Genomic DNA, 26516 nt, shown 5'->3' on the forward strand with positions numbered 1-26516 from the left:
CATATTTTGTAGCTTATTCGTGTTGTACACACTTCGTGTCTGTCGTCGGTCGTTCGTCGTTGTCGTCGTCGTCGTGTGTGCAGTTCATGATAAACAATTTAAAATAAATAACAAATTTCACATACTTATGGTGCATTAAAGTAAACAAACTGGCTACCAAAGCAGACCACAAGTGTTAAATTGTACGCGTGAGTAGATTTCAAACAGATTTATGTGCATATCCAATGGCAAATTTAAGCACAGCAGCAGTGCAATTACGTTTGGTGGAAAGAAAATTTTTTTCTTCTCATACTACACTGCTTCCCATTCGCTGCGCGCTGCTGCTGCCGAAAGAGTCTCTTGGCTAGCGTCGTCGTTGTTGTTGTTGTTTTTGGTGTTGTATATGCTTCTGCTGCTGCTGCTGTTACTCTTGCTCTGCAGGGATTACGATTACAGTTTTATTCTCAGCCTCTCGCCAGTTTTATGCTGCAATGTGTGTGTATATGTGCTTGTGTGTCTATATGTGTTTGTGTGTTTTTGTGCTGCGCGCGCCATTAATTGAACTAAAAAAAATTGAAAACAATTATAAATACACACAATAAATTCAAATATTTATTATGTTTTGAAAATACTTGAATGTCGCTTATCTCTGCACACAAATTTCTGAAATTTTTGCTGCTGGTGCTTTAAACAAAAATCCACTTGAATGTTGTTTTTGTACGTGTTGCCGCTGCTACTGCTGCTGCTGCTGTTGTTGTTGCTGTTGTTTGGCAGGCACAGGTGCGGATTAGCAAAAAGGGGGGTTGGGGTCGGCCCATAGATGCATCTCGAGCGTTCTTTGCTTTGTTTAATATTCCTAATTTCAATTAGTCATAATTCAAAACAAATAATTCGTTTATTGTATCTTTGATGATTAATGATTTAAAAACAAACCTTCGACCACCTTTTACCTTTATGAGTCAGATAGGGAGAGCGAGGGAGAGAAAGAGAACGACTTTACTTTACTTTACTTTGCTCTCTTGTTTCCAACGCTCTGCTCAAACAAATTGTTATCACTAAACCACAACTAGAAAACTCTGTGCTCTGTTATCAATTTCATCACACACCTTCCATTTTAATTTGTTTTGCTCTTTACGGTTTTCCATGTTCATCAATACACACAGCTGCATTCATATTGCGTGTGCGTGTCTCGATGTGTGAGCATGTGTATACGTGTACATGTGTGTGTGTGTGTGTGTGCTCACGCTTATCTACGCCGCGCTGCTTCTTTTGCTGCTCTTTTTCTTATTGTTATTGTTGTTGTTGTTATCAGCAGCGCGCGCGCAAACCTTTCGTCCAGCGTCTGCCGAGGCAGCAGCAATGGAAAGCCGCGCAGCGTTTATGTGGGGCGGCACGCACACACACAGGTATACATATGTATTAAGAATTGCCTTCGTTACGCCGTTAGACGCTGGCCGCCTCTGTCGCTGCCAGCGCTAGCTTTGGCGTCGCTGCCTTTTCTTTGTCGAAGGTAACTGAAGCGCAACCCAAGACGTGCACTCAATTCTACGCGCACACACACATGTACACTATGACATATTGTGGGTGTGCTGATTTTTGCAGTGGTTTCTGCGTATTTTGCGGTTCGCTGTGTGCTCTCCCCTTTGGGCGATATGGCAACTACAAACGTCTATGTTAATGTTGTTGTTTATGCTGTGCTTATTGATAGAGATGGGAGCGTGTTCTGATTATATGCGAATTCTATTTAGAAATTCTGTGTTATTGATGGGGGCTTTTAGTTCGAAATTTATATTAATTCCGTTTTAAAGTGTAATAAAATAATTAGTTTTTTTTATTTATTTATTTATTTTTTTTTTTTTTTTTCTGAATGAAAGCAATAAAAAAACATAAATCTTTTTAAGATTATATTGTGCACTATATTTGTGTATTTTTATGCTGCAACATTTTACGACACAAGCCGACGTGCTCGTGTCAGAATATTAAAAACAAAAAATAAGACTCGTTACCAACTATATCTATAGGTACCCAAGTGAGCATAGCCGAGAGTGGGTAAAAATAAAGCACCTGCAATTTCGAAACCTGCTGCATCATCGTAATGCGAAACGGTTTAAGGCCGACTCTGGTAGCAACTGATGCTACTCGTAGACTAGACGATCCGCCAAGCTGATAGCATCTCAATTAGAAACTCAGTGGGCTGATTATTAAACGTGCCTTTAAGTATATGAAGTTATTTGTATATACTTATGTATATATAAATTTGTAAATGTATGAAAACAAGTTATTTCTATTAGCAAAGCGTTTGAATCAAACTACAATTAAGGAATTTTAAACATTATATATTATATAAATATTTTGTATATGAGAAGTATACAAATATCTGTCTAGAAATTTGTAAATCCAAAAATTTTGGATTAAAAATATATAGGTTAATTTTATAAAAATATGAAAACTTTCAGCCAAACTCTTTAAATAGGGTATTCATGTTTTGGTTAAAAATATACCCTATTTTACCTCTTCGCTCTTTTTGACATGATAAGCATCTGTTTATACAAGCGCTTAATAAAGTTGTTGCCCGTCTATAACTTAATAATTATAGTAATATAAAAAATATATAAATAAATTAAAATAAATCCGATTGCGACATGGTCTAAAAATAGGTTCAAATGCGTGTTGACAATTTTTTTAGCTTTTAATTTTATTTTTATTGCCATTGCGCGGATTATCGCGACAAGAAGATCAAGAGCAGCGCGAAAAGCAATAACAACAATAAAAAAGAATTAAATATTTATATGGGGGATATCAACAGAGTACAAGAGGGACGCCCACAAGCAAGCAAAAAATTATTCCAGCTGAAAATAAACTGAAAAAGCGTAAATCACGCTTTCGATAGATTCAAAAATAGTTGTGCAGCGATAAGACCAGCCCCGCCCACAAAAACAAAAAGTCTTGGAAGCAACGGGATTAAAACTCAGGGCTAAATTCGAGACATGCAAATTTCAGTTGCTGCGGGGCATGTTGCACAAACTGCGCATAAATCCAATTAATAACATAATTATTTAGGCGAGAGAGGCAAGAAAGACAGCGAGACCATTTGAAGCTCATTTACAAAATGCCGCTTAAAAGTCGTTAGGTTGCAAGCAGCTAGGCAGCGAGTGCAACGTGCAACAACCTGATGCGTAGGCAGCGCATGTGCCGCCTTACCTACCAGCTGGTTAGCTGGTTTCTAATCATGCCACATGCAGCATGCAACCACAAGCTCTACCATTTCGTATGCAAATTATTTTAATTTTATTTTTTCTTAGTTTATCTTTTTTCCCCCCGAAATTGAAATATTGACTTTGCGCACTTAATTTTCGCCAACCTGGCAAATTGTGAATTGCCCAATCAAGCTAAGACCAAACAAGCGAATGTCTATGTCTATGTGTGTGCCTTGTGTGTATAAACAATATGCAACATAAATTAGAATAACCGTTGAACCGTAAAAACAAAATAGACAAGAAACGTAGGCTTTTTTCTCTGGTCTCTGGTTTCTGGTCTCTAGTTGTAGTTGGCGGCGTGGGCGTGGATGATTTGAAGTACTCGAGGCAGTTGACTTCATTTATATACAAATCGAAGGCGTCAAACGTTCCGGACATGTGTGCGACTAGGCAAGAACTTACTTTGCATAGTTGAAAGTTCTTACAGTGCCTAAAATGATTTATGTTCTTTGCCATTTGATTTATGGTACAGAGTTGGGAAAAAACTTAGATATAGATCTGAAGTGAGGGAAGAACAAATGTATATATTATATATACATCTGCGATTTGAATATAGCACATAAGATCCAGACAATATTTGTCGCAGCTTACATTTTTATGGCTGTTGAGAATAAATGTAGCATTAGCTATAATATCGGGTAATTTTATAAACTAATATATGGTAATAATTTCTAGCTTCAAGTATGGCTAATGTAGGATTACTGATAACTAAGTGTTATACATTAAGATCATAGATTAAATTTAGTTAAGATCTTTAATAGTATTTTTTTTTTTTTAATGAGATACATTGCCTTAAATTAGCGATAGTCACAACAAACATGGAATAATAAAACATATATATAAACAGTTACAATCAGGATAAATTTAACATGATATTAGCTGACATCCCCAGCAAATTTTCCAAGTCACTGAACTCGCCTAGGGGAAATGAATTCTTTGGTAGTGATTGCTATACATTATAGACTACTACATAACTATAGACTACATAATGAGTATCATGTAGGCATGCTAACTTCAAGACAGCTGTCATGAGGATAAATCTAACATGAACATAACTACACATGCGTATGTTCCAATGAATCCTTTGACTCAACCAAGCAAATGCAGCTTTCAGAAATTTCGCAAGGAGCAATCATTTTCGATCGCATGCTAAACTAGATGATAAATTTACAATTAACGTGAAAAGAAGTGTCTTTTTAAGATGATATCAATTCCAGTTAGTAGCCAGATCAATCTTCAAATACCAAGAGCTCAGCTCAACTACTTGGTAAGCAGACAGGCTACAGACTACAGAATGCAGACCACAGAGCGATAGCTGCTATAACTCCCATTCCCATTCTTGGATTGGATTTGAGTGCGCGCAGTCAATGAGCCAAATTGAAGCGAATGGCAGCCAGGGGAAAAACTTATGAAAATGCAACTTTAAACTGTAATAAAGTGGGAAATTACAGCGCATAAATCTCTGTCGCTAAACTGTCAAGACGAACGCGCTGCGCTGCGCTGCTCTGCTCTGCGCTGTTCGAAACGAAAGTCGGGAGTTAAGTTGGAAATTGAAGCCAACACCCACGCACACACACATACATACGAGTTGTACACACACACAGTTCGAATTTACAGTTTGGCAGCTACTGTTGTTGCACATGCAACGACGACCGACGTTTGCATATTAAATACAACATGGGGCAAGTAGCCGAGGCAGCAGAAGCAGCCAGCAGCAGCGCCACACAAGTGGATGCAATGTTTCTCTTGCTTGTCTGTCTGTGTGTGTGTGTGTGTGTGTGTGTGAGTGCGTGTGCGCGTTGTTTGTTTATTTGATTTCTTTTCTATATATTTATTGTGGAGGCCTGCTCAGGCATTCAGATCGCGCCACACACACGACTCTTGACGACGCTTGGCGCTTCATTGTCCATATAAAACTAATAATTATTGCATTTAAAATCTAATAAATAAATGCATTGACAGTCTGGGAGTTGTGGATTTTCGAAGCAACAACAACAACAACAGGAGGAGGCGGTAACGGTGGCAAATGGCAACTTCGCTAAATAGCCGCTCCTATTTTAATGGCGCTGCCGCTACCAGGGCTGCAACGCCAAGATAGAACTTTGGGCTAATCAGATGATGGCATTTGCTTAATTGCAAAAATATGCAAGAGATATATAAATGAAGGCCCATTAATCCCCAAAGCTAATAGTTAATTAAGGCTTATATATAAGGTTAATAATTTTTAACTCCTTTCAAAGAACTGATCAAACTGAAAAACTATTCAATTGAAATGAATCTTCATATGATCCATTGCTGCAAAGAAAAACTTGATTATCGTTAAAAATTCTTTTATTGAGAGAACTACAGAACTGGTTCAATGCGAAACAACAGTTGGTTTGAGTTCAAAGGGATTCCTTGCGAAGGCCTAGTTCCAAAAGCTTTATTCTTTGAGGTCCGTTTAAGAATGTCGACAATAACTTGAACTGCTCAAGAATTAGTTCAGCTGATGAGTTGGTAAGCTGGTAATAGGTATCTGTTTAGTTCTATACAGTATTCATGTGCAGCACAAGCTCATGAATAATTGTGCTATTCAAGTCAATTAAAGTAGTTTAATTTTTGACTTAAATACTTTAAGTTGCTTAACGTCTAAGCTGCGTTTACAGAATTAGTTCTACAGCCCTGTGAGGCGAACGCACAATTCGTGTAATGTTCATCATCAACGTGGACAATTCTTTGGCTCTATGTTGTTGTTGTTGTTGTTGTTGGCTGTGTTTAGTGACAACGTTTGCAGTCGCTTTTGATCCATGTCCTCCTCACTCTCCATTCTCTGGCGACGCTTTTCTAAGAATTCTTTGCGTTTTGTTTTGGCGCACGCATTAGGCGCCACAAAGCGCGGCCACGTTTAACCCCCAAGCAGCAACAGTAGCAGCAGCAGCAGCATTTGCTGCAGTTAGCATTTACTGCAGTAGCAGCAGCAACAGCAACAGCAGCCTGCGTTGCCTGTTCGCCTCCTTTGAGGGGAGTTGCGCATACTCCACATATTTATGGGCCATTTAGGCGAGCGCGCGCATCGTGTGGATGCTGTATGTGGCGCAGAGAGTTGGAGGTGTGTGCGTTGTGGCATGCAACAAGCCAACTGGATGGAGCACAGTAAAGGCTCCATTGAATGAACACGGGCATGTCAGCCAAAAAAGCTGAATTCAAAAGAGAATTGTTTAACATGAATATTAATTTTTTTTAATCTTTTTTTTTTTTAAACAAATAAATAAATGATAAAAAAAAATTATATATTTTTTTTAAAATAATATATATATCTGTCTATTATTTATTTATTTATTTTTTAATAACAAATATATTTGTTGGCTGCTGTGGCCTGTTTTAATGAACTGTTCGTTAAGAGGAGTATTCACTGTATTTGATATGTGGTGGTCGCTGGTTACTGCGTCAGTCATTGGCATTGATTGGCAGCTGAACACGCAACAATTGTTGCATGGCGCTGGTGATGGCGACGCCTCATGCTGCAGCAGCAGCAATTGCAGCCGAGAAACAGAAGCTGCAGCCCGTAGTTTAGTTGAGGCTTAGCACATGTTTTTGCGTGTATTAAACACTGCAAGCGCTTGCCGCAAAGCATTTGGCAACGCTGTCTCTATGCTAAGTAGGAGCGTGGGCGTGGCCAGAGGGTTGTGTGTTGACAGCTCAATTACATTAGAAGGGCGCAGGGTTAGCGTGCGCTTAAGCAATTAACGCGTCAATTATTTGTAATTAGAATTGACTTAATTTTTGTGGGCTTGCAAAAGGATTTTCACCCTCAATACGTTCAATGTCCACTTTTGGCACGCGCGCTAGATAGAGATAGCAAGCAGAGTTGAGCGAGTGAGATAGACATAGAGGGGGTGTGTGTTTGTAGGCGCATGTTGCATATGTGTATAATTTGCATGCATGCATAAATTTTTATTGTTGTTTATGTTTGCTAGTGCTGCTGCTGTAAGTTGGTTTTTTGGTGTTGTTGTGTGGGGGTGCGCTTCATGACTATTTTCGGTTTTTACGACAACTGCGTTATGTTACCCATGTTGGCTATAAATTCGCGTTTAGTAGTGTTAAACACGCAATAAAAACTAGGCAATATTATAAGTGTGGCGCCCCGCGCCTCAAACGCCAAACAGCAGCGCACATATCTGGCAACGCCAAATTGCAATTTGACCAAATAGGTTTTGGTTGGCAACGCGGCGTGCAAGAATTTTGTTCATTCGATTTAAATGCTCTGCCCCCTCTTTCTCTCTCTCCCCCTCAATCTTTTATTGCGCACCCTGCACTTGTTGTGGCAGCATTTACAGTTTGATTGCTGCCCACACGTTTGCGTTCACGTGCAGGGCTACTCGGCGCCCCCAACTCACCCCTTCACATTAAATAGTTTTGATTTGTTTAAAATAAGAATTGTATGCCTGTGTGTATGTGTGTTGGTGTGTTGCTTGTGGTTTTTCTACACAAACGGCGGCAGGCAACCACAATACGTCACTCAGCAGTTACTCAAAACCAGGGCTACACACTCAGCAACTATCGCTGCCTGTTGGTAAGGCAATGCATTTGTTACACTATAACAATTCGTAAGTAAGGCTTGGGAACGTATCGTAGCTATCGATTACAATGTAATTTTAACTAGACGATAGTTACTTTGCTCCTGTTAGCACACACACACATAAACACACACACACATCCAGCCCTGATACTCAGATGCTCGTGCTCAGAGACTTCGTTTAGCTTGTTCTCGTTCGCTCGGTCGCTTCACATTCGTCGTCGATCGTTCGCTTCGTTCAGTTGTGTTTTTGTTTGCGCTTCGCGGGGTTTATTTTGTCGTGTTGCTGCCGTTTCGATCTCAAATTATTGAATGAACTTTTGTATGCGAATATTACGCGCACTTATTTATAAACAATAATAACAATAATATTTAATCAAATTAACTGAAAAGCTCGTTGAACGAAAAATGTAACTCCGTTGACTGTCGTCCGTTGTGTGTATATTTTTGTTGTAATTTAAATACGGCCGCCTTTGTGGAGGGTCTCGCATAACATTTGGATGCTGATTTTATAGATTTGGTATGCGTGTATGTGAGCGTGAGTGGCTGTGTATGTGTTTGTGTACGTGTGTGCTGGTGCGTGTGCCGTGCAGTATAAATAAATAAGAATAATATCTGCAATCTTTGCCATTAAACGTCAACAAGCGCAGAGAAACAACAAGCGCAGCAGAAGTCGCCATCGCCAACGCCGTCGCCGCAACCATCGAAGAACCGTGAAGAACCACACACAGCAACAGCAACAGCTACCAAGTCCGAGTTCTCTTTCTTCGTCCACTCTTTCATCATGTGTATGTTTGATATTTGTCGGTTTTCTGCAATTGATAAGTATACCCTGTATTTAAATTAGGGAACTTAGCTGTAATTGTAATTGAAGAGTTTACGAATTCGTGGGTTTAATGAAAATGTTGAATATTGATAAACATCGGTGTGAGCTTTTGGCATATTTTGGTAATTTTTAAAGCTTAAGTCAATGTATTCAACATGCCAACCTCTATATCGTTACTTCTAATATTAATCCTATCTACTCTTGACATTTAAAGTTTTATTGGAAAAAAAAAAAAATAGAATTGGATATATCTAAGATATTGAGTACACTTTAACAAAAACTCATTGACGCAAAGAAATATCTTAAATTGCATTCCATTCCGCTCTTATATTTAATATTTAATTATATCCTTATTTTTTACTTTAATATAATTTTATCTTTATAAATTTTTAAATTGTACCAAGTGGTATCTACTAGTCGGGCACACAACTTTACTACACTTTTGTTTAATTATAATTTGTATTTATTTTTGTTTTATTGATTTCTCGTCTATTTAATTTCTTGACTTTTCCCAACCGAATCAAACTTTGCTTCTGCTCTGCCTTTTGGCTTGTAATTTATCATCATTGCGCTGTGTTCGCTTGCATTATTTGTTTATTTTTAAACACATGTCCCCACATACATATGCACACATACACACATGCACACGTACACATTCACACATGCGCAGGTCCTCCGTCTTCGTTTTTTTGACATTTTTCAATGGCAACGGAAGCGTTGCGATAACTTGGTCTTTCCTCTCGCTCTCACACACGCACACTCACTCACTCTCACTGTGGGCATCTCGCTCTGGCATTGGCTACTGCATTTCTTTCGATCTACCTGGCTCTCTTTGATTTACGCTTTATTGTCATTGCCGCATTTATGATTGATTATTGATTGGAATTATATGATACGCATGCGCGAATGCGTGCCTGCCATACAAAATAAAAAATCTGTGACTCCTGCTGCCCGACTCCTGCGAATTGTTGGTAACTTGACTCGACAGTGGAACGATGCGTCGTTCGAGTTATGAGTTAGGTTGTTAAGATTTTCCCTGTAAGGAATCCCTGGAACTTTACTAGCTGCCCCGTACAGTGCGTGCTCGCGTCTCTCTTTCTCTCTCCTGTCACGCATTTTATCGATCAGACGGGGTTAATTTGTAATTGAAGTTTACGTTTATTGCTCTTTAATTGTAGTCGCGAATTATTGTCAGTCTGATGACTGGGCTCAGCTCAGCTCAGCTCGGCTCAATAAAAATGTTGTAAATGCTTGCTGAAAGAAACTTTAAAGGAAGTCAATTGTGCGTTGTAGAAAAGCTTAATGATAAATTAAGTCGAGTTTATATTGCTGAAAAAAGTCTCTTCTACATTTATTACAATGTTGCATTTACTATTATTATAGATTTGAGGGGATCATAAATGGTATTTAATTTAATTGAATAATATACTATACACATTTTATATTTTAACTTTTGCGCTGTAAGAGACTAGGGATAAGCTCTGCAGAATCATATATATGTTTATCTTTTAATCTCTTTTTATACAAAGTCAGATCCCAACAAAATTTGAAAACAATTTTGAAATTAAATCAAAATTTTTAATTATTGGTATTCTACTAGCTGTATAAAAGACTATACAATAGTCTCTATACTATCATAAAGAGCTTTATCTCTTAAGCAATCTTTATAATAAATCAAAGTACCCTTAAACAAACATACATTCCATGTACATTTTAGTTTTGAACTACATTGTAGAGTCTTCTCAGTTCACGGAAGAATTTCTAAAAATTTTGTATAATATATATAATAATAATAAATGTTTTGTATATAAGTTATGTCTTCCAAGTATTTTCATTATTTACTTATTTGCTCTGTAAATATAAATAATAAATACGGCATTTTGGAATTTTATTTATTTGCATTGAAAATCTCCCCCCTTTTTATACCCTGAACCCATTGAAAATGGGAAATCAGGGTATAATGGTTTTGTGAAAAAGTATGTAACGGGCAGAAGGAGGCGTGGCAGACCCCATAAAGTATATATATTCTTGATCAGCGCGACGAGCTGAGTTGATATAGCCCTGTCCGTCTGTCCGTCCGTCCGTCCGTATGAGTGCGTCGATCTCAGAAGTTATAAGAGCTAGAGAGCTGAAATTTGGCATGCATACTCGTGTGTACCATACGCAGTACGAGTTTGCTTTATTTTTTCGATAATTCATCCGATAACTTTTTTATCGAGAATAATCGAAAAATCGGCATTGTTTTTTCAGCCTAATTTGAACACTTTTAGACCTGGAGACTTCAAATTTGCGTTGTATATAGAGTTAATGGATACAAAGATTTTGTAATTTACAGATTTTGGATACCACGCCCCCTTTCCCCCCGATTCGTAAAAAACGCATTTCAAGTACTAGAGACTTGTCCTTTGGAATGTACACACATATTCATTATATGATTACACTCTGAAAGTTTCATTAAGATCTTATGTCTACAAAAGAAATTATTCAACAAATAAATTCTCATAATATGCCCACACTGCAGCGCAGCCCAAGCGCAGTCGCTGCTTACTGCGCAGTTAGCAGAGCGCAGGCTTATGCGTGCGTGTGGATGCATGTGTATGTATGTGTGCTTTAAAAAGGCAGAATGATTAGAATATCAGCTTAGAGGGTTCAGGGTATCTCCTAGTCGAGCAGTCTCGACTAGAGCCTTCTTACTTGTTTTTTTTATACCCTGAACCCATTTTCAATGGGAAATCAGGGTATAATGGTTTTGTTGAAATGTATGTAACAGGGAGAAGGAGGCGTGGCAGACCCCACAAAGTATATATATTCTTGATCAGGGTGACGAGCTGAGTTGATTTGGCCCTGTCCGTCTGTCTGTCCGTCTGTCCGTCTGTCCGTCTGTCCGTATGTATGAACGCGTCGATTTCAGAAGATATAAGAGCTAGAGACTTCAAATTTTTTTTAAAATGTCCGTAATTACAGCGCGCATATCAAGTTTATCATTAAAAATCGATAACTCATCTCGATCTTTTTTTATCGATAAAAAACCTTATCGAAACCCAGTTATAAAATTATATCTTCTACACCTTTATTGCTAGAGACTCCAAATTTTTAATGTATGCCTATATGCAATTTATACAATTTCGGTTTTTGTTAAAATTTACCCCCCACCTCTAAATTCTCCCCCCTCACCCTCACTTTTGTAAAAAGCGTATTTCAAATACTAGAGGCTTGTGCTTTGGCAATTACATGCATATTCATATTATAATCATAATCTAAAAGTTTCATGAAGATCGTACGTCCATAAAAAAAGTTATTAAACAATTAAGTTCTCATAGTAAGCGCACACTGCAGCCCATGCGTGTTTATGCGTGGTTGCTTGTGTGTGTATGTGTTTGTGTATGTGTGTGTGTATGTGTGTGTGTATGCGTTTGTGTATGTATGCGTGTGTGTGTGTATGTGTGTCTGTATGCGTGTGTGTGTATGTATGCCTGTGTTTGCGTACGTGTGTGTGTGTGTGCGTGTTTCTTGTGTAAGCTGAAAGTCGCGAAAAAGTATTGAAATATCTATTGCTCCAAGGGTTCAGGGGATCTCGTAGTCGAGCAGTCTCGACTAGAGCTTTCTTACTTGTTTTTTTTAAGATTAGCAGCTGTTACCAGCCGGTGGGCAGTTCTTATGAAATACGCCGTAAAACCAACAATGATCTTTGTCAATAAGTCGAAAAGTCCAACACCTGCAGAACTGCTCGTTGATTGGGAGTATGAGGTGCGCCTCAGGGGGGTCAATTATAGAAAATTTGAATGCTTACACACACACAGCTCAAGTCGATGGAGCACCAATTTAGGTTTTGTGCAAGGCTCTTGCCAGCTGCTCAAATATTGCGATAATTACAAGTGAGAGGGGGGCTAAAGAGGTGTATGGGGGCTTAGTAGTTAGTTGACAAGGGGATACCCTGAGGCGTTGTTGACTTTTTGGGGCGGCCGCAGATTGTGGCAGTAACCAAACAAATTGTCAACAGAAAAAAAAAAAATTTAAACGGGCAACGCCCCGCGTAGGCCACAGAAAAATGTACAAAATTAATTCACGCGGCGGCTAATTTGGCCAATATGTGTGTGTGTGTGTGCGAGAGTGTGTGGCAGGCGTGTTAGGAGGTGTCCCCAAGTGTTGCACTTGTTGATTTATTGTCGGCATTTAATTGGTTTTGAAATTGGATTTCAAATTTGCCAACCCAAGTGAAAAAAAAAATCGTTGAAAATGAAATCGAAATTAATTGCTACAACAAATTTTCTTTCAATTAGATTTTCTCACTTTTATTAAATTGTATCAGCTGTCATCCAAGGCAAGACAGCGGCAGAGGAAGGGAGATAGCAAATACTTTGCTTTAGTTGTATTTTCTTTGAGTAATGCGGTTTGCATTGAAATGTCATAATTCAAATGGAATTGTTGTCTTTACCGTTAACAGTAATGCGTACCCGGTCAAGAGTGGCCGAGGGGTGTATCATGGGTGGCATGGCTGGTGGGGCAAACGGGCGTCACTTTGGTGGTGACAAGTTGCACAGAACATTGGCTCATGGTGTTATCTCTGCCATGTGCTTATTATGATGTACGTCGAGCTGATCGGTAATGCACTTTGCTGTGTCTCGCACAGTGGGCCAAAAGACGCTTTGAAATAGAGTTAAATGGAGAATTGTTTAGTGTTGGTATATGCAATTGGAATTGGTATATGAAATTGGTATTGGTATTAACATTAGTATTTTCATTTTCATATTCTAATACAAATACTTATAATGTGAGGAGTAATAATTAAGCTCAATGAGTATTATTAGCTAGGATTAATGTTAATATTAGCAGCAGTATTAGTATTAGCATTAATATTCGTATTTAGTGTTAACATTATTCTTGAAATTAGTATTTGCAACAGCAACAGTATTAGTATTAGCATTAGTTATTATTGAAATTAATATTAGCAACAGCAGCAGTATCAGTATTAGCATTGGCATTAGTATTAGTATAAATATTAGTGTTAGTAACAGTAGTAGTACTAGTATTAGTATTCTTACTAGCATTAGGATCAGCATTAGTATTAATATTAGCCTTGATTTTAATATTAGCATTAGTTAAAGTGTTAGTATTAGCATTCACAATAATATTTGTATTAATTATTCGCTCTTAGTAATAGCAGATAGGTATTAGCATGCTGATAAAATCAGATTATTTATTCCGAGAATTTTGCATTATGTATTACTATTATTATTGTGATTAGTATTAGTAAAATACTTCTTTTATTAGTCAGCTCTTGTTTCATTTTTTCCTGGGTATTCGTGTTAGCAATACTGTTACAACAGAATTTCTATTGCCTTCAATAAATGATTGTATCAACACCATCCAAATCTGCCCTACAAAAGCTATTCACTTGCCTTAAGCTTTGGTATCAAAAAGTCCTCCACAAAGACCCTTTGTTCTCTCTCATGTTTTTGAGTAAACCCATCAAACTAAAAACCAAAACAAATTAGAGCAGCCTAATAAAAGCTTTCTCTGAAAAGATTCTTAGAATTTCCATTCAATTTGGCACAATACGTCACATGTTTTTATTCCAGTTACAATATATAATTCGTCGAATAGATTAAAATACAATATATGAGCAGGTATTTTACGTTAGTACCTATAATTTAATTTGTGATTTTTCGTATTTTGTATTTTGGATCATTACAATGAGTCAGCGACTTATTTCACTGGCCCGGCCTCTCGAGTCACACTTGCCTCGAAGATGGCCATAAAACTGGCATTTCTCAAGCATAAAATTAATTTGCTTTGTGAGCAAAGCTAAGCAAAGCAAATCGAAATGAAGTGAGTCAGTGTGAGCGTCAAAGCTATTGGCATATTTCAATAAATTATTAACTAAAATTGGTAAGAATTTAGTGATAAATATGTGAATATAAATTTGTGCCTAGTTATGGTGTAAGGAAGGATTAATAAAACTTAAAAGTTTTAAAACGATTAATCGGTAATCTGTATTTAATATTTATGAAGATCTTTAAGTTTCTTACATAAATTTAAATCGTTAATCAACACTGCTTTGGGTTGTATATTTCTTATTCTAATTGCATTCACTATCCAATTGGATTTTAATACGTTTTATGTAATTTCTCTCTGAGTTTAGTGAATCGTAAATATATAATGAATGTTTAAATCCTTTTTTAGTTTCTTTAGTCAATTCCATTCGTTACTAAAAAATTTTTAATCTGTAAACAAATGTATGCGTTCTTGAGAAATTTAAAGCTTTCTTATTATTTTAATCATTATCCAATCCGATTTGTATATACTTTGCACTTTATTTGTTAGTCAACACTTATTTCAAATTCAAATTTCAATGTTTTCGTCATTCTAATTGGCACTTGCAACTTTCTTATTGGATCATCGCCCACTGTCCAATAAGATTCGACTACGTTTTGTGTCAATTCTCTCTGTGTGCTGGGCAACTGACGTCAGCTGTGAAATAAAAGTCTCTCCCTTGAAACTGAATTCTTATTAATTAGTTAAAATAAAATAATTTCCAAGCCATATGAAAATGAATTCTTATTAAAAATACTTGTGTATTTTGCATTTGCCGATTGATATCTCTAGAGAGTATTATTCTTTTTTTAATATAGAAATATAGAAATTGAATTGTACGATTTGCATGCAATGGACGCTGACCTTGATCAGAGAAGCGGGGGGGCGGAGTCAAGCATGATTTGTGCCTGGCAGCAGCTGCAGCAGCAACAACAACAACAACCATTTGAGACCCCTCCTTCCTGGCTTCCCCTTTCAATCAATCAGACAACGACTTCATTTGAAGCTGGGCACATGGCCAAGTCTATTGGGGGCGTTGCTTAAATCCAATCTAATCGTGGCTTTATATATACATACATACACATATGTATATAACATTTTTATTGATATTGATGTTTGTATGTAAATCTATGTTGTATGTCTAACGTATTTGCATTGGTCTATTCACAGACTATCCGCCCGTTGATAGTTATACCGGTTATCGGGTAACTCCACCCCAAAACAACAACAACAACAACAACAGTAGTGGCACTAGCAACAACAATAACAACAACAGCAGCAGTAGCAGCAACAACAACCAACACCACCACCACCACCACATCCACAGAATGGACACCGATGATGTCGAATCGAACACAAGCAGCGCCATTACCACATTGGGCACCCTCTTCTCATTCCAATCGCCGGCCGTCAAAAAGTTATTGGGCTGGAAGCAGGGCGATGAGGAGGAGAAATGGGCCGAGAAGGCCGTCGACAGTTTGGTAAAGAAGCTCAAGAAGCGTAAAGGTGCCATCGAGGAACTAGAACGTGCCCTATCCTGCCCCGGTCAGCCATCCAAGTGTGTGACCATACCACGATCGCTCGACGGACGATTACAGGTAAGAGTGAAAGGGGAGTTGAGCAAGAGCTATATATGAGGAATTACATTACTGTTAACAGGGAGCGAATTGAAATATAGATAGTATAAATAGAGTATAAACTTTTTCAAGGTATACAAAAGGTATAATAGTATATTGTATATAATATAATATCTTATATATATAAGACATCGGAAATAGTAGCAGATAGTGTAGTTAGTAAATGTAGTAATAGATACCGTAGAGATTTTAGATAGATAATAGATGTAGATGTACATATGTATAAGTAGACGAAGTAAGCAATTCTTAGTTGATATAGTAGTACCTATAGATAAATAGTAGTAGAAATATGCAAGAAGTAGTAGATATATTAGTAACTGTAACTGCATGAAGTAGTATATAAAGTAGTAAGTATAGATAAAGAGTAGTATACATAATAGTAGTAGTAACAAAGATAAATAATAGTAGTATAGTAGAAGTTGGTAGTAGATATATTATTACTAATTAACTAGTAAGGTAATAAGTATGGGTAGAAAATAGTACTTTTAGGTAAGTGGTAGAAAATAGTAGTAGACTCAGTAGCATATAATATATGTACATATATATTATATATTTTAGGCATATGACATTAGTGATATAGTGGATGGAGAAATAGCTATGGATAGATAATATACATGGTAGCAAGTATAGGTAGGTAATAGTAGATAAAGCGCAGGTTTAGGAAGTCGTAGTGTAAACAGTATATAATTTGAATGAATATACCCAAATAAGAGTTAGTCTTTGATTCAAATACTTTTACTTAAAAGTAAACAAATTGTTATGCTAGTTAACAGTTATTGCCGTTTTCGGATCTTCAGCTCAATCTTTTAATCCGTTCTTCTCTTCTTGCCCCATTAAGGTATCTCATCGCAAAGGCCTGCCGCATGTGATTTATTGCCGCGTTTGGCGCTGGCCGGATCTACAGTCGCATCACGAACTGAAACCGCTCGAATTATGCCAATATCCGTTCAGCGCCAAACAGAAGGAGGTCTGCATCAATCCGTATCACTACAAGCGCGTGGAGAGTCCAGTATTGCCGCCAGTTTTAGTGCCGCGCCACTCGGAATTTGCGCCGGGTCACTCGATGCTCCAGTTCAATCAGATGGCCGAGCCGAGTATGCCCCACAATGTGAGCTACTCGAACAGCGGCTTCAACTCGCACAGTCTCAGCAATAGCAACACCTCGGTGGGCAGCCCCAGTTCCGTGAACTCCAATCCGAATTCACCGTACGAGAGCCTGGCTGGTACACCGCCGCCCGCTTACAGCCCCTCCGAGGATGGCAACTCCAACAATCCGAACGATGGCACACAAATGCTCGACGCCCAGATGGGCGATGTGGCTCAGGTTAGCTACTCGGAGCCGGCCTTTTGGGCATCCATTGCCTACTATGAGCTCAACTGCCGTGTCGGCGAGGTGTTCCACTGCAATAACAATTCGGTGATTGTCGACGGCTTTACGAATCCATCAAACAACTCCGATCGCTGCTGCCTCGGCCAGCTGAGCAATGTCAATCGCAACAGTACCATAGAGAATACACGCCGTCACATAGGTATTTATTATATTTATTAAATTTATTCTACTATAATTCAATATTAATTTTTTTTTGGCATTTTCAGGTAAAGGCGTCCATCTGTACTACGTAACCGGCGAGGTCTATGCCGAATGCTTGTCCGATTCAGCGATATTTGTGCAGTCGCGCAACTGCAACTATCACCATGGCTTCCATCCGAGCACCGTTTGCAAGATACCGCCGGGCTGCTCATTGAAGATCTTCAACAATCAGGAATTTGCTCAACTGCTGTCGCAATCGGTGAACAATGGCTTCGAGGCCGTTTATGAGCTGACGAAAATGTGCACGATCCGCATGTCGTTCGTGAAGGGCTGGGGAGCCGAATACCATCGGCAGGATGTGACATCGACGCCCTGTTGGATTGAGATACATTTACACGGGCCGCTGCAGTGGCTGGACAAGGTGCTCACACAGATGGGGTCGCCGCATAATGCAATAAGTTCCGTATCCTAAAGACAAAATCGGGGAAACTTTGAGAAAAGGAAAGAGGAAATCGATTGGAAAAAGGAGACAACCAATACAGACACAGAAACACACACACACACACACACCTGCAGGCGTAGTGAGCTATGCTAAAAGACGTGTTATAATTGTGTGTGCGTGTGTGTGTATATATATGCCTTACACACACATATATATATAAATAGATATATATGTATAAAGAAAGATATATATAACTAGTTATATATTAGACAGCTACTCAACCCGCCTCTCGCCCAACTACACATACTTATCTATTTTATAGTTTAAACATATGATTTTCTATGCGAATGTCATTCCTTATGCAACAAATTGAAAACTATGTTGAAGCAAACAAGCAAGCAAAAAAGAAAAAACTAACTACAATTTGATCTATATATATACACACCTATATATATAACTATTTACTATTATATATAATGATATATGCCCAATTGGCAAATGTTGTTCAAATCTATTTCAAGTGCTACTTATGTGTCATTGCTTTAAAAGAATAGCAAAGCAAACAGAATAAACCTAACTAAATATATATATATACATATATACATAAAGGTATAAATTTATATATATTGAAAATACTTATGTAGGGCAAGTTTTAAACAACTTTTATGCAATACATTTCTTAAAAACAAACAAAAGGAAAACAACACAAAAGTTACGCTTAACTAATTGATGATCTTGTTTATGATTAAGTACAATTTGAAAAATCAAAAAAAAAAAAAAAAAAAAAAGAAGAAAATTTAATTTTAATACACTTTTGCCTTAGTTTAGTTTATATTTTTGCTTTCTTTTTTATTATATTTCTAGTTTATTTGCAAGAAGAAAAGCAAAACAATTTTTTTTCGCTGGTTTTTTGAAAAAAGCTCGACAATGATTTTCTTTATTTGTGCCGAAAAACTCCCATTTTGTTTATAAGTAGCTTTAATGTCTTAATTTTTTGAAATAAAACAAAACAGTTTTGCCTTCTAAACTACCTGTAGAATATTATATATATATATATATATATATATGTATAAGCTGTACATTAATGGCTAAATGCGTGGAAAAAACACTAGTATATTTATATACACGTTGTGCTAATTGTGCCTAAACACGTTTTACTTGCGCTTTCAATGTTTTATGTAAAAAGAAAAAAAAAAAGAATCCTAAATTTTCGTTTAGCTTGAAAGTATTGAAAACAAAACAAATAACAGTAAAAGATTGCCTTAAAGTTTACAGTTACAATGCCTTACATACAGTTTTGAATTGCTTTTTGCGAGCTTTGTGCAGCGCTGTTTTATGTAAAACTATTGTAAAAGAATTTTGAAAAATTAAGTAAAATAAAGACAAAAAAAAACATTTCATTTAACAAGATCTGGCAACGCTAGACGATCGCTAGATACGCAGCTTACAGCATTAGTTGCTTTAGTACTTCAACTATGGACACACCTGCTTTGCTCTTATTACTGCTTGACTATATAATGTAACTGTGGTTTTTCGTAAGCAAGCAGTCGATAATATTGCCAATTACTTTTTATATCATTCTGGCCACACCACACATTTCTTTTGCCTTTTATCGATATAGCTCAGGCGATATGTGTTTAGTGCACACTCGATAATCAGCTGACATATGGTAAGAAAGTGATTATTTATCTGTTTTCACCATCTGGTCATATTTTTTTAGCTGTGAAATTTTGTCAACATGGGCGATCCGGCAGTCTACGATCCATTGGAAATATTGACAAATAAAGGCACCCGTCAGCCTACATTCTTGTCGCCAATATGGAATCCAATGGCCGGCGCTCTAGCCGGCTTCGGCGCTGCGCTATTCACCAACTGGGGCTTCCGTAAGCCTATTCTCTCTGGTAAGTTGCGACGCACGACTGTGACGTAACATTGTTTTTCTATGTTTTAAATAATAACTAATTATAATTTCTATACAGGTATTCAAAAACATATTTTGTTTACAATCATCGGCGGCGGAGTGGGCTACTACCTGGATAACAAGCGCAACGAGTATCTGGCCAAGCGTGATGCCGTGCTCCGACATTACGTTGAACTGCATCCTGAGGACTTCCCTAAGACAAGTGAGATACATTTTCTTACTAAAGCTTTCCAGACATATTTGAAACTGCTTTTCTTATATTTTACTCTCTAGATCGTAAGAAGTACGCCGACGTTTTGGAAAGTTGGGTGCCAGTTCGCTAAGAACTCGAATCTTGCTTAAAGATCTACGGAGCAAGTCCTGTTTCGAAACAACATTTTATAGTTAATTAAAAGGCTTTAATTGTAATACATATGAATAAAGAACTGTAATGAAGGCGTTTGTCTGCATTTCAAGTGTTTTATACGGATTTAAATACAATCAGAAGCAAGCGGCAGTGTTACCAGCCGCTGGAACATTTAAAAATATCTAAGCATGAAGGCGCGCATTTTGAATGCAATATAATAGGCATAACACACAATTTAGTTTTGAATAAGCTAACCTGATGATTATACATATGCTAATAAAATTTTGCTATGCGTTCAATTTGTATTTAATAATTACTTGATATATATATCTTACTATTAATTTAAACACTTCACTCTAGCTTTGCCAATGTAACTTTAAGCTGCGTTCGGTATTTTCCGACGGGCAAATTTAAGCTCTTCAGTTGTTTCCGAAAAAATACTACCGCTGCGCTTTTGATGTTCAGGTCACACCTCCGCGATTTCAGATTCAGTTTCCGGTGAATCGTTCTGTTCGTAGGATGTCGCGACGCATCATTCATTCGCGAGCACGGATAATAATACCATCGCAGATTAAAAAATAAGGCAAATAAACGCGCCAAAAAAATCAATACATTTAAATGCAAAATAAATATAATACATTTCATTGATAAAAACATGAACAATTGTACTGAAACCTCAATTGCTTTTTAACTGCTTCCGAACTTTTCACGTGCGCGAAATTTAGTGTGTGAGTGCGCGTTCATGTGCTTGTGTTCGTGTTTATGTGTATGTTGTGCTGTTAGGATTTTACCGTTACAAATTAGGAGAAGCAAAAAACCAGCGACGTAAGAAACGGCGCGAATTCTTTCGCCATATTAATAGGAAGTAAAAGCAAAAGTAAATCAAAAAGAAATCAACGCTCCACTTGGCGCACCAATTATTGATAATTAACTAAAAACTAATTAGTTGTGTGTTGCTATTAGTATTTTGTTGCTGCTATTTGTTTTTTTGTTATTTACTATCAACCTTTGGGCAAGAGCGAGCGCCAAACTCGAACCCAGCTGCAGCAGCAACAACAACAACGACGCAGTTTCTGGAGAGGCGAACTCACTTCAATCGCAGCAACAACAACAACCAGAAAAGCTTTAGTCTTTGCCCAAAAGGCCGACGGCTTATTTTTATGCAAAAAACAACAAAAATCTAATTTTTTTTTGCAAGCATTGACACAGCGAACCGTTATGTCTAAGGTAAGCGCAGTCATCTAAAGTTTAGCTCTTAATTTTATTAAAACAATTATTTAGTTATTTATGTGCAGACGGCCTGGCGGTGTGCCTATGCCGTACTCCTCTCACACATATCACTTCATTTGCTGTCCCTTTCTGCGGCGCTCCTTACAACTGCTTTGTCAATATGGATTTCATTTGATTGCGTATGCGTGTATGTGTTCGGGGGTGACTGAGTCTGTGTGTGTGTGTGTGTGGGAGTTGATTTTCACTTGTGTTTGTATAAATTATGCATATTTGTGGTTTTTGCCAATTGGAGGCTGCTGCTGCCGTTTAGCTGGGGATGGTAGTTCGGCTGGCAGAGGGCACATTGATTTCTTGAGTTTGCTTCTTCCAAATTTCTCCCCCCTAAGGGGAAAGGTGCGATTTTTATGGCGTGTAAAATTGGCAACAAATGTTAAGAGAGCCAGGGTTAGGTAAATGTAGATGTGAGTGTGTGTGAGTGTGAGTGGGTGTGTAAAAACTCACATAAATTGCAAGAAAGTTCCGCAAGATTGTAACGGGAATCGGTCTTGATGGCATTTGATGGGCATAATACATCTTTTTCCGCTTGGTCCCAAAAGGGATTTGAGCTATAGAAAATTATCTTCATTTATTTGCGTAATTATGGGATTGAAATATTATTGAATTGCTTATATTAATAAAATATCAAATATTCTTATGCTATTTTATCAATGTTTATGTGGAGCCATATCCATTTTCAAGTAAAATAAAAAAAAAACAAACATATTTTTATAACGTTAATCTTGTACGAAATATGTTTCTTCGAGAGAACCGTCATCGACTTTCAAAAGTATTTATACTATGTGCGATCAGGTTAAACAGCTGAGTCAATTGAGAAAAAAGTCTGGACTTGAGTTTCTATGCAAACTAATCGCTCGACTTAAAGTATATATAAATTAATATAACAAATATGTTTAATAAAAACTGAATGAAAAACATTTGTTTTCCTCTATATCTAAGAACGACTTACAACTCTATGGAATTTTTGCTGTTATATATCATTAATAATTTTCGTATTATTAATGGATTGATGTAAACCCATTTCTTATCTGTTTTTTCTCGGGTTCGTTTACCTGGCACTTTGGCTAATGAAAAGTCTAATAAACTGGTGCTATTTGCTTAAACCGCAAGTAAATGAGATTTCCGGTCATAAAACAGCAAACACGGAAATTCGAAATTCGAAATTCAGCGAATGTCCCAATCAAAGGCAGCCAAAAATAAAACTCCAATTTCAAGTGCCTGAAATCATTTCGGCTTTTCACGTTTCACCCAAAAGTGAGCAACATTTCGCTGTTCACATGCCCTCAAGAATTTGTTCATGCATTTTTTATGGCACGAGCGAGTGTGTGCAGGTGTGGGTGGGTGTGTGTGTGGGCGTGGGTGTTTGGGCCAAACATTTGAGAGTCGCGTGCCTGTAATTTCTCTTATATTCTTGCCAGATAAATTACTTTTTTTCACGTCACTTGTCGCTGCCATATAAAGTGCTTATCTGGCAGCTAAGTTGTTTTGTTTTTGTTGTTTCTTGTTTTCTTTTTAAGTGACACACCCACCTACCTTATTTTATTTTTTATAATTTTATATCCTTTGCATTTGGCACTGTCTTTATGATGCAGCGCATAAAAATTCTGATTTTCACAGAGCAGAAATATGAGGCGCACAGCTGGCGGCAAGTGCACAATCAAAATCATGGCCTAAACCAGATTCTATGAGCCCAACAGCTTGTTCCATAACAAAAGCAATTCAGTTTCCATATTATTAGCCATATTTATGTATATCTATTTGATATGTACTCTAGGCCGAGGCGTGGCTTGACCTTGAAACACGAATTGTGCACAAAGCGTTTATGAATAGAAATGATGAAGTTATAGACAAAACAATTGGGTAGATGCGCTTTTTGACAAAAACAGTCACTGTCATGATAAGAAACGAATCTTATTACTTATCGATAACGATAACGATAACGATAATGCACACATTTGAATATAACTTCACTTTAATAATACTACACAATAATAACAATAATCTGTATATACTGTTAATTATTGTTATCGACAATCGATAGCAATAATAGTTACGAACAATTTGTGTTGATAATCAAATATTACTGAATGCATATTAAATATTATATATAAAAGAAATGAATGAGGTATTTTTCTATCAGCACATCGTATTTATAACGCATCGATGATTCTATATATTTATACCCATTTGATCTAACATTATTTATCGATAACTTAAAGTCATCGATTATAGCTTTCACTTATATGGTACACTAAATTATTTTGTTGGCCTTGTAAAGATTTTTGTTAGTTTAGCTAGCTCTCACGTGCTATTTGCCACACTCCACATTTTTAAAGGGTATACGGGCAAAAAAAAAAAAAAAAAAACTGTAAAGCTGTACTCAATGACGCTGCACTTTTATTGTGCGCCCTTCCGCGACAAGCCTCATAATCATCAACATCATCCACAGTGGCCTCCTTGTCGACTCAACTGTGCCTGGCCACGCCCATTCGTTGAAATGCCTGCCTCCCACTCATCCTTCGAAGAGTCTCTAGTCGCTGGTATAGACGCCCGCTATACAATTGTCGGCTGTGGCTTTTTTTGTGTGTCAACAGCAGGAGCTGCCACTGCTGCTGCTGTTGCTGCAAGGATAATAACAAGGCATACAACTTGCAGCAACATCCGAGTGGCATAGTCTAAAATATATTATCCCGACTGTGTGGAGCACAGTGGCCATGTTTGTTTTTCATTGGCGACAAGTTTCTTGGCTAGAAAAACAACTTTCGTGCAAATATCATTTATCAATTGTTATTAATGTTTATAAAGTAAAGCAGCTCGTAAATAAAGCTGAGACAAGAGCACTTTGCAGAAAGCACAAAGGTAAATTTAGAATCTTGAATTTAACATAAATTCACATTTTATAAATTAGGCCATATACAAATTTAAAGTTTTTGGGAGTAGCATTTAATTAATTATCTAATATAAATATTTTGTAATATATTTAATTCTTATTTAAATTTAAATAACTGAAAATACTAATAGACTTTAAAAAATAACTAAGGGAACTTGACTCCTAGGCATGGAAATTTGTATACGAACGGGTAACTCATCCAGAAGAAAAATAAATATACTATTTCGCGTGTACCACGCCCATTTCTGCCTGATACATTACGTTTTACGAGAATCCAAACATTCAAATTTACATTTTCAATTGCTTCCGCCCAAGTAAATATTGATGGATTTATTTTTTACAATTAAGAGGAAAGTTTAATTAAAGAGTTTTTATGTAAATGCTCTTTTAATTAAATGCATTCCAGTATAAACGTAAATCTCTTTAAAATTTCAGTTTTTATTTGCAACAATTTGTATATATATATATATATATCTTGGGGCAGCATCCGTTCGGGTTTATTTGCCATATATCAAACGTTGCATACTTTTAGGCTCGACATCTGTTTAAACTGCGAACCTTTTTGTTGCCTGTTGGCCATGGTGATATTTGCCACATACAACCACCCACCCACCTGTCCGTCCGCTCGCCCGCCCCGCCCTCTGCGCAGTTGTTCGTTGACCATTTATGATTTATATGGCCGCGAGCATTTCGAAAATTCTGTATTGACTGAAGCGCAGAATTCGCGTTGCGTATTATGAAATGCGCTAGGGCAACACCTCTGCAGAATATTCCAGATCTCCTCCCCTCTCCGCTCGCTGTCAATCGAAAGTCCCTTTATATATTACCATTTCTTTTTTTGCTCTACCGCTCATGCATCCATTTATCGATAAATATTACGCTTCAGTGAAATATCTACAAAAACATATAGTAAACATATAGGTAGAACTCAGTCTGAGTGCATATCTAGAGGATGCAGTCGTGTGCACTCGACAAATATAAATGCCATAAATTATATATATAAAATATTTGCTATAATTTTCAACACTTAATTTATGCGCTCAGCATTCTGTTGAGTTTTTAATTAATTGCCAAATTTATATGAACAATTTCAAGCTGCATAAAAAGAAAAAAAAATAAAAAAATTATAAAAAAAATAAAAAAAAAAAAAAATAAATAAATAAATAAAAAAAAAAAATTAAATAAAGAGGATATTTTTAGGAGTATATATTACTTTTAGTTTTAGCAGATTTAGCATATATGCATATCTTGGTCTTTATATTGTTTTTTACTTCTGCACTGTATATTTAATGTAGTTTTTAATATATATTTATTTATTTATTATTAACACTTAAGTAAAATATATCATCTAAAAGTTATTATAGCTATTTGCTCTCAAGTTTCGGCTTAGGAAATATGTTTCGAAATTTTGCTCTTAAGCCTTCACAAATTTCAATATGCTAAAAGCTAAACAATGTTTTTGGGGGCTAAACGTTGGCAATTAGTTGGTTACGCATTGCACTTGCTCGCATTTTCTGTTGCTGCCACAATTTTTAATTTGAAATTCCGGAAGGTAAAGACGTGTAGCAGGCAAAGCCAAAGACGTGACTCAGACGCTCTGCTAGCTCTGGGCTCTGCTTGCCACACACACACACATCCATACACACACACATGTGCGACACAGCCGCAGCGCGCATTGCAAGTATCTTGAGCTAATTTCATTAAATATTCATGGCCACGAAACACAAGCAACAGCAGCAACAACAACAACAATGACAACAATAGAGGGACGGAAAAAAAAAGAGGAAAGAGAAAAGGAAAAACCAAATGCAGCAGGGCAACTCGATTGGCTGCAGTGGCGTCTGCTGCTGAACCTGCTGCCGCACAATTTTTAACGTGGCAGGCAAGTTTTGGCCAATGTGCCACACACACAGACATACACACACACTCACAATGTGTGTTCTAGTTTTTGTGCTGTGTTAGTTTAGGCGCAGCAGCTGCCTCTGACAAATTATCATTTAATCATTTGGCAGTTTAGTTCATTTTTTCTTC

The 26516-nt window shown here is 37.1% G+C and overlaps 3 protein-coding genes and 1 long non-coding RNA gene across 5 annotated transcripts in view; 3 read left to right on the top strand and 1 right to left on the bottom strand.

Moving 5' to 3' along the window:
* The first annotated feature begins 21 nt into the window (after positions 1-21).
* Positions 22-18639, top strand: LOC6577603 (protein mothers against dpp). Of its 2 annotated transcripts, none has more exons than XM_015165761.3 (4): positions 22-188; positions 15602-16029; positions 16907-17597; positions 17665-18639. In XM_015165761.3, the coding sequence occupies exons 2-4, from the start codon at positions 15760-15762 to the stop codon at positions 18069-18071; spliced, it is 1368 nt and encodes a 455-aa protein (XP_015021247.1). In that variant the 5' UTR covers positions 22-188; positions 15602-15759; the 3' UTR covers positions 18072-18639. The 2 variants fall into 2 exon arrangements, with proteins under 2 accessions (XP_015021247.1, XP_032584425.1); XM_032728534.2 differs by having other exon boundaries at positions 22-182.
* On the bottom strand, positions 74-1278 carry LOC116803827. The gene is made up of 2 exons (XR_006357075.1): positions 930-1278; positions 74-835 (listed from the first exon to the last, which is right to left on the bottom strand). It is a non-coding gene; the product is annotated as an uncharacterized LOC116803827 (long non-coding RNA).
* A 1100-nt stretch (positions 18640-19739) lies between the features above and the next one.
* Positions 19740-20411, top strand: LOC6577604 (NADH dehydrogenase [ubiquinone] 1 subunit C2). The gene is made up of 3 exons (XM_002003523.4): positions 19740-19942; positions 20021-20164; positions 20236-20411. The coding sequence occupies exons 1-3, from the start codon at positions 19780-19782 to the stop codon at positions 20283-20285; spliced, it is 357 nt and encodes a 118-aa protein (XP_002003559.1). The 5' UTR covers positions 19740-19779; the 3' UTR covers positions 20286-20411.
* A 400-nt stretch (positions 20412-20811) lies between these two features.
* The window catches only part of LOC6577605 (putative leucine-rich repeat-containing protein DDB_G0290503), a 108433-nt gene continuing 102728 nt past the window's right edge, over positions 20812-26516 (top strand). The window contains exon 1 of the mRNA XM_002003524.4: positions 20812-21535. Coding sequence (XP_002003560.2) covers positions 21527-21535 — 9 coding nt within the window. The 5' untranslated portion in view covers positions 20812-21526. The remainder of the gene's footprint in view (positions 21536-26516) is intronic.

Source organism: Drosophila mojavensis, unplaced genomic scaffold (genome assembly GCF_018153725.1).
Source record: "Drosophila mojavensis isolate 15081-1352.22 unplaced genomic scaffold, ASM1815372v1 contig_36, whole genome shotgun sequence".
Taxonomy (NCBI): Eukaryota; Metazoa; Arthropoda; class Insecta; order Diptera; family Drosophilidae; genus Drosophila; species Drosophila mojavensis.

What these genes read in the sequence shown, in the direction of transcription:
- LOC6577604 (XM_002003523.4), top strand. Translation starts at nt 19,780, where the DNA reads ATGGGCGATCCGGCAGTCTACGATCCATTGGAAATATTGACAAATAAA. An exon ending in CCGTAAGCCTATTCTCTCTG is followed by an intron (nt 19,943 to 20,020) that starts GTAAGTTGCGAC and finishes ATTTCTATACAG; the next exon opens with GTATTCAAAAACATATTTTG. An exon ending in TGAGGACTTCCCTAAGACAA is followed by an intron (nt 20,165 to 20,235) that starts GTGAGATACATT and finishes TTTACTCTCTAG; the next exon opens with ATCGTAAGAAGTACGCCGAC.
- LOC6577603 (XM_015165761.3), top strand. Translation starts at nt 15,760, where the DNA reads ATGGACACCGATGATGTCGAATCGAACACAAGCAGCGCCATTACCACA. An exon ending in CGCTCGACGGACGATTACAG is followed by an intron (nt 16,030 to 16,906) that starts GTAAGAGTGAAA and finishes TGCCCCATTAAG; the next exon opens with GTATCTCATCGCAAAGGCCT. An exon ending in GAATACACGCCGTCACATAG is followed by an intron (nt 17,598 to 17,664) that starts GTATTTATTATA and finishes TGGCATTTTCAG; the next exon opens with GTAAAGGCGTCCATCTGTAC.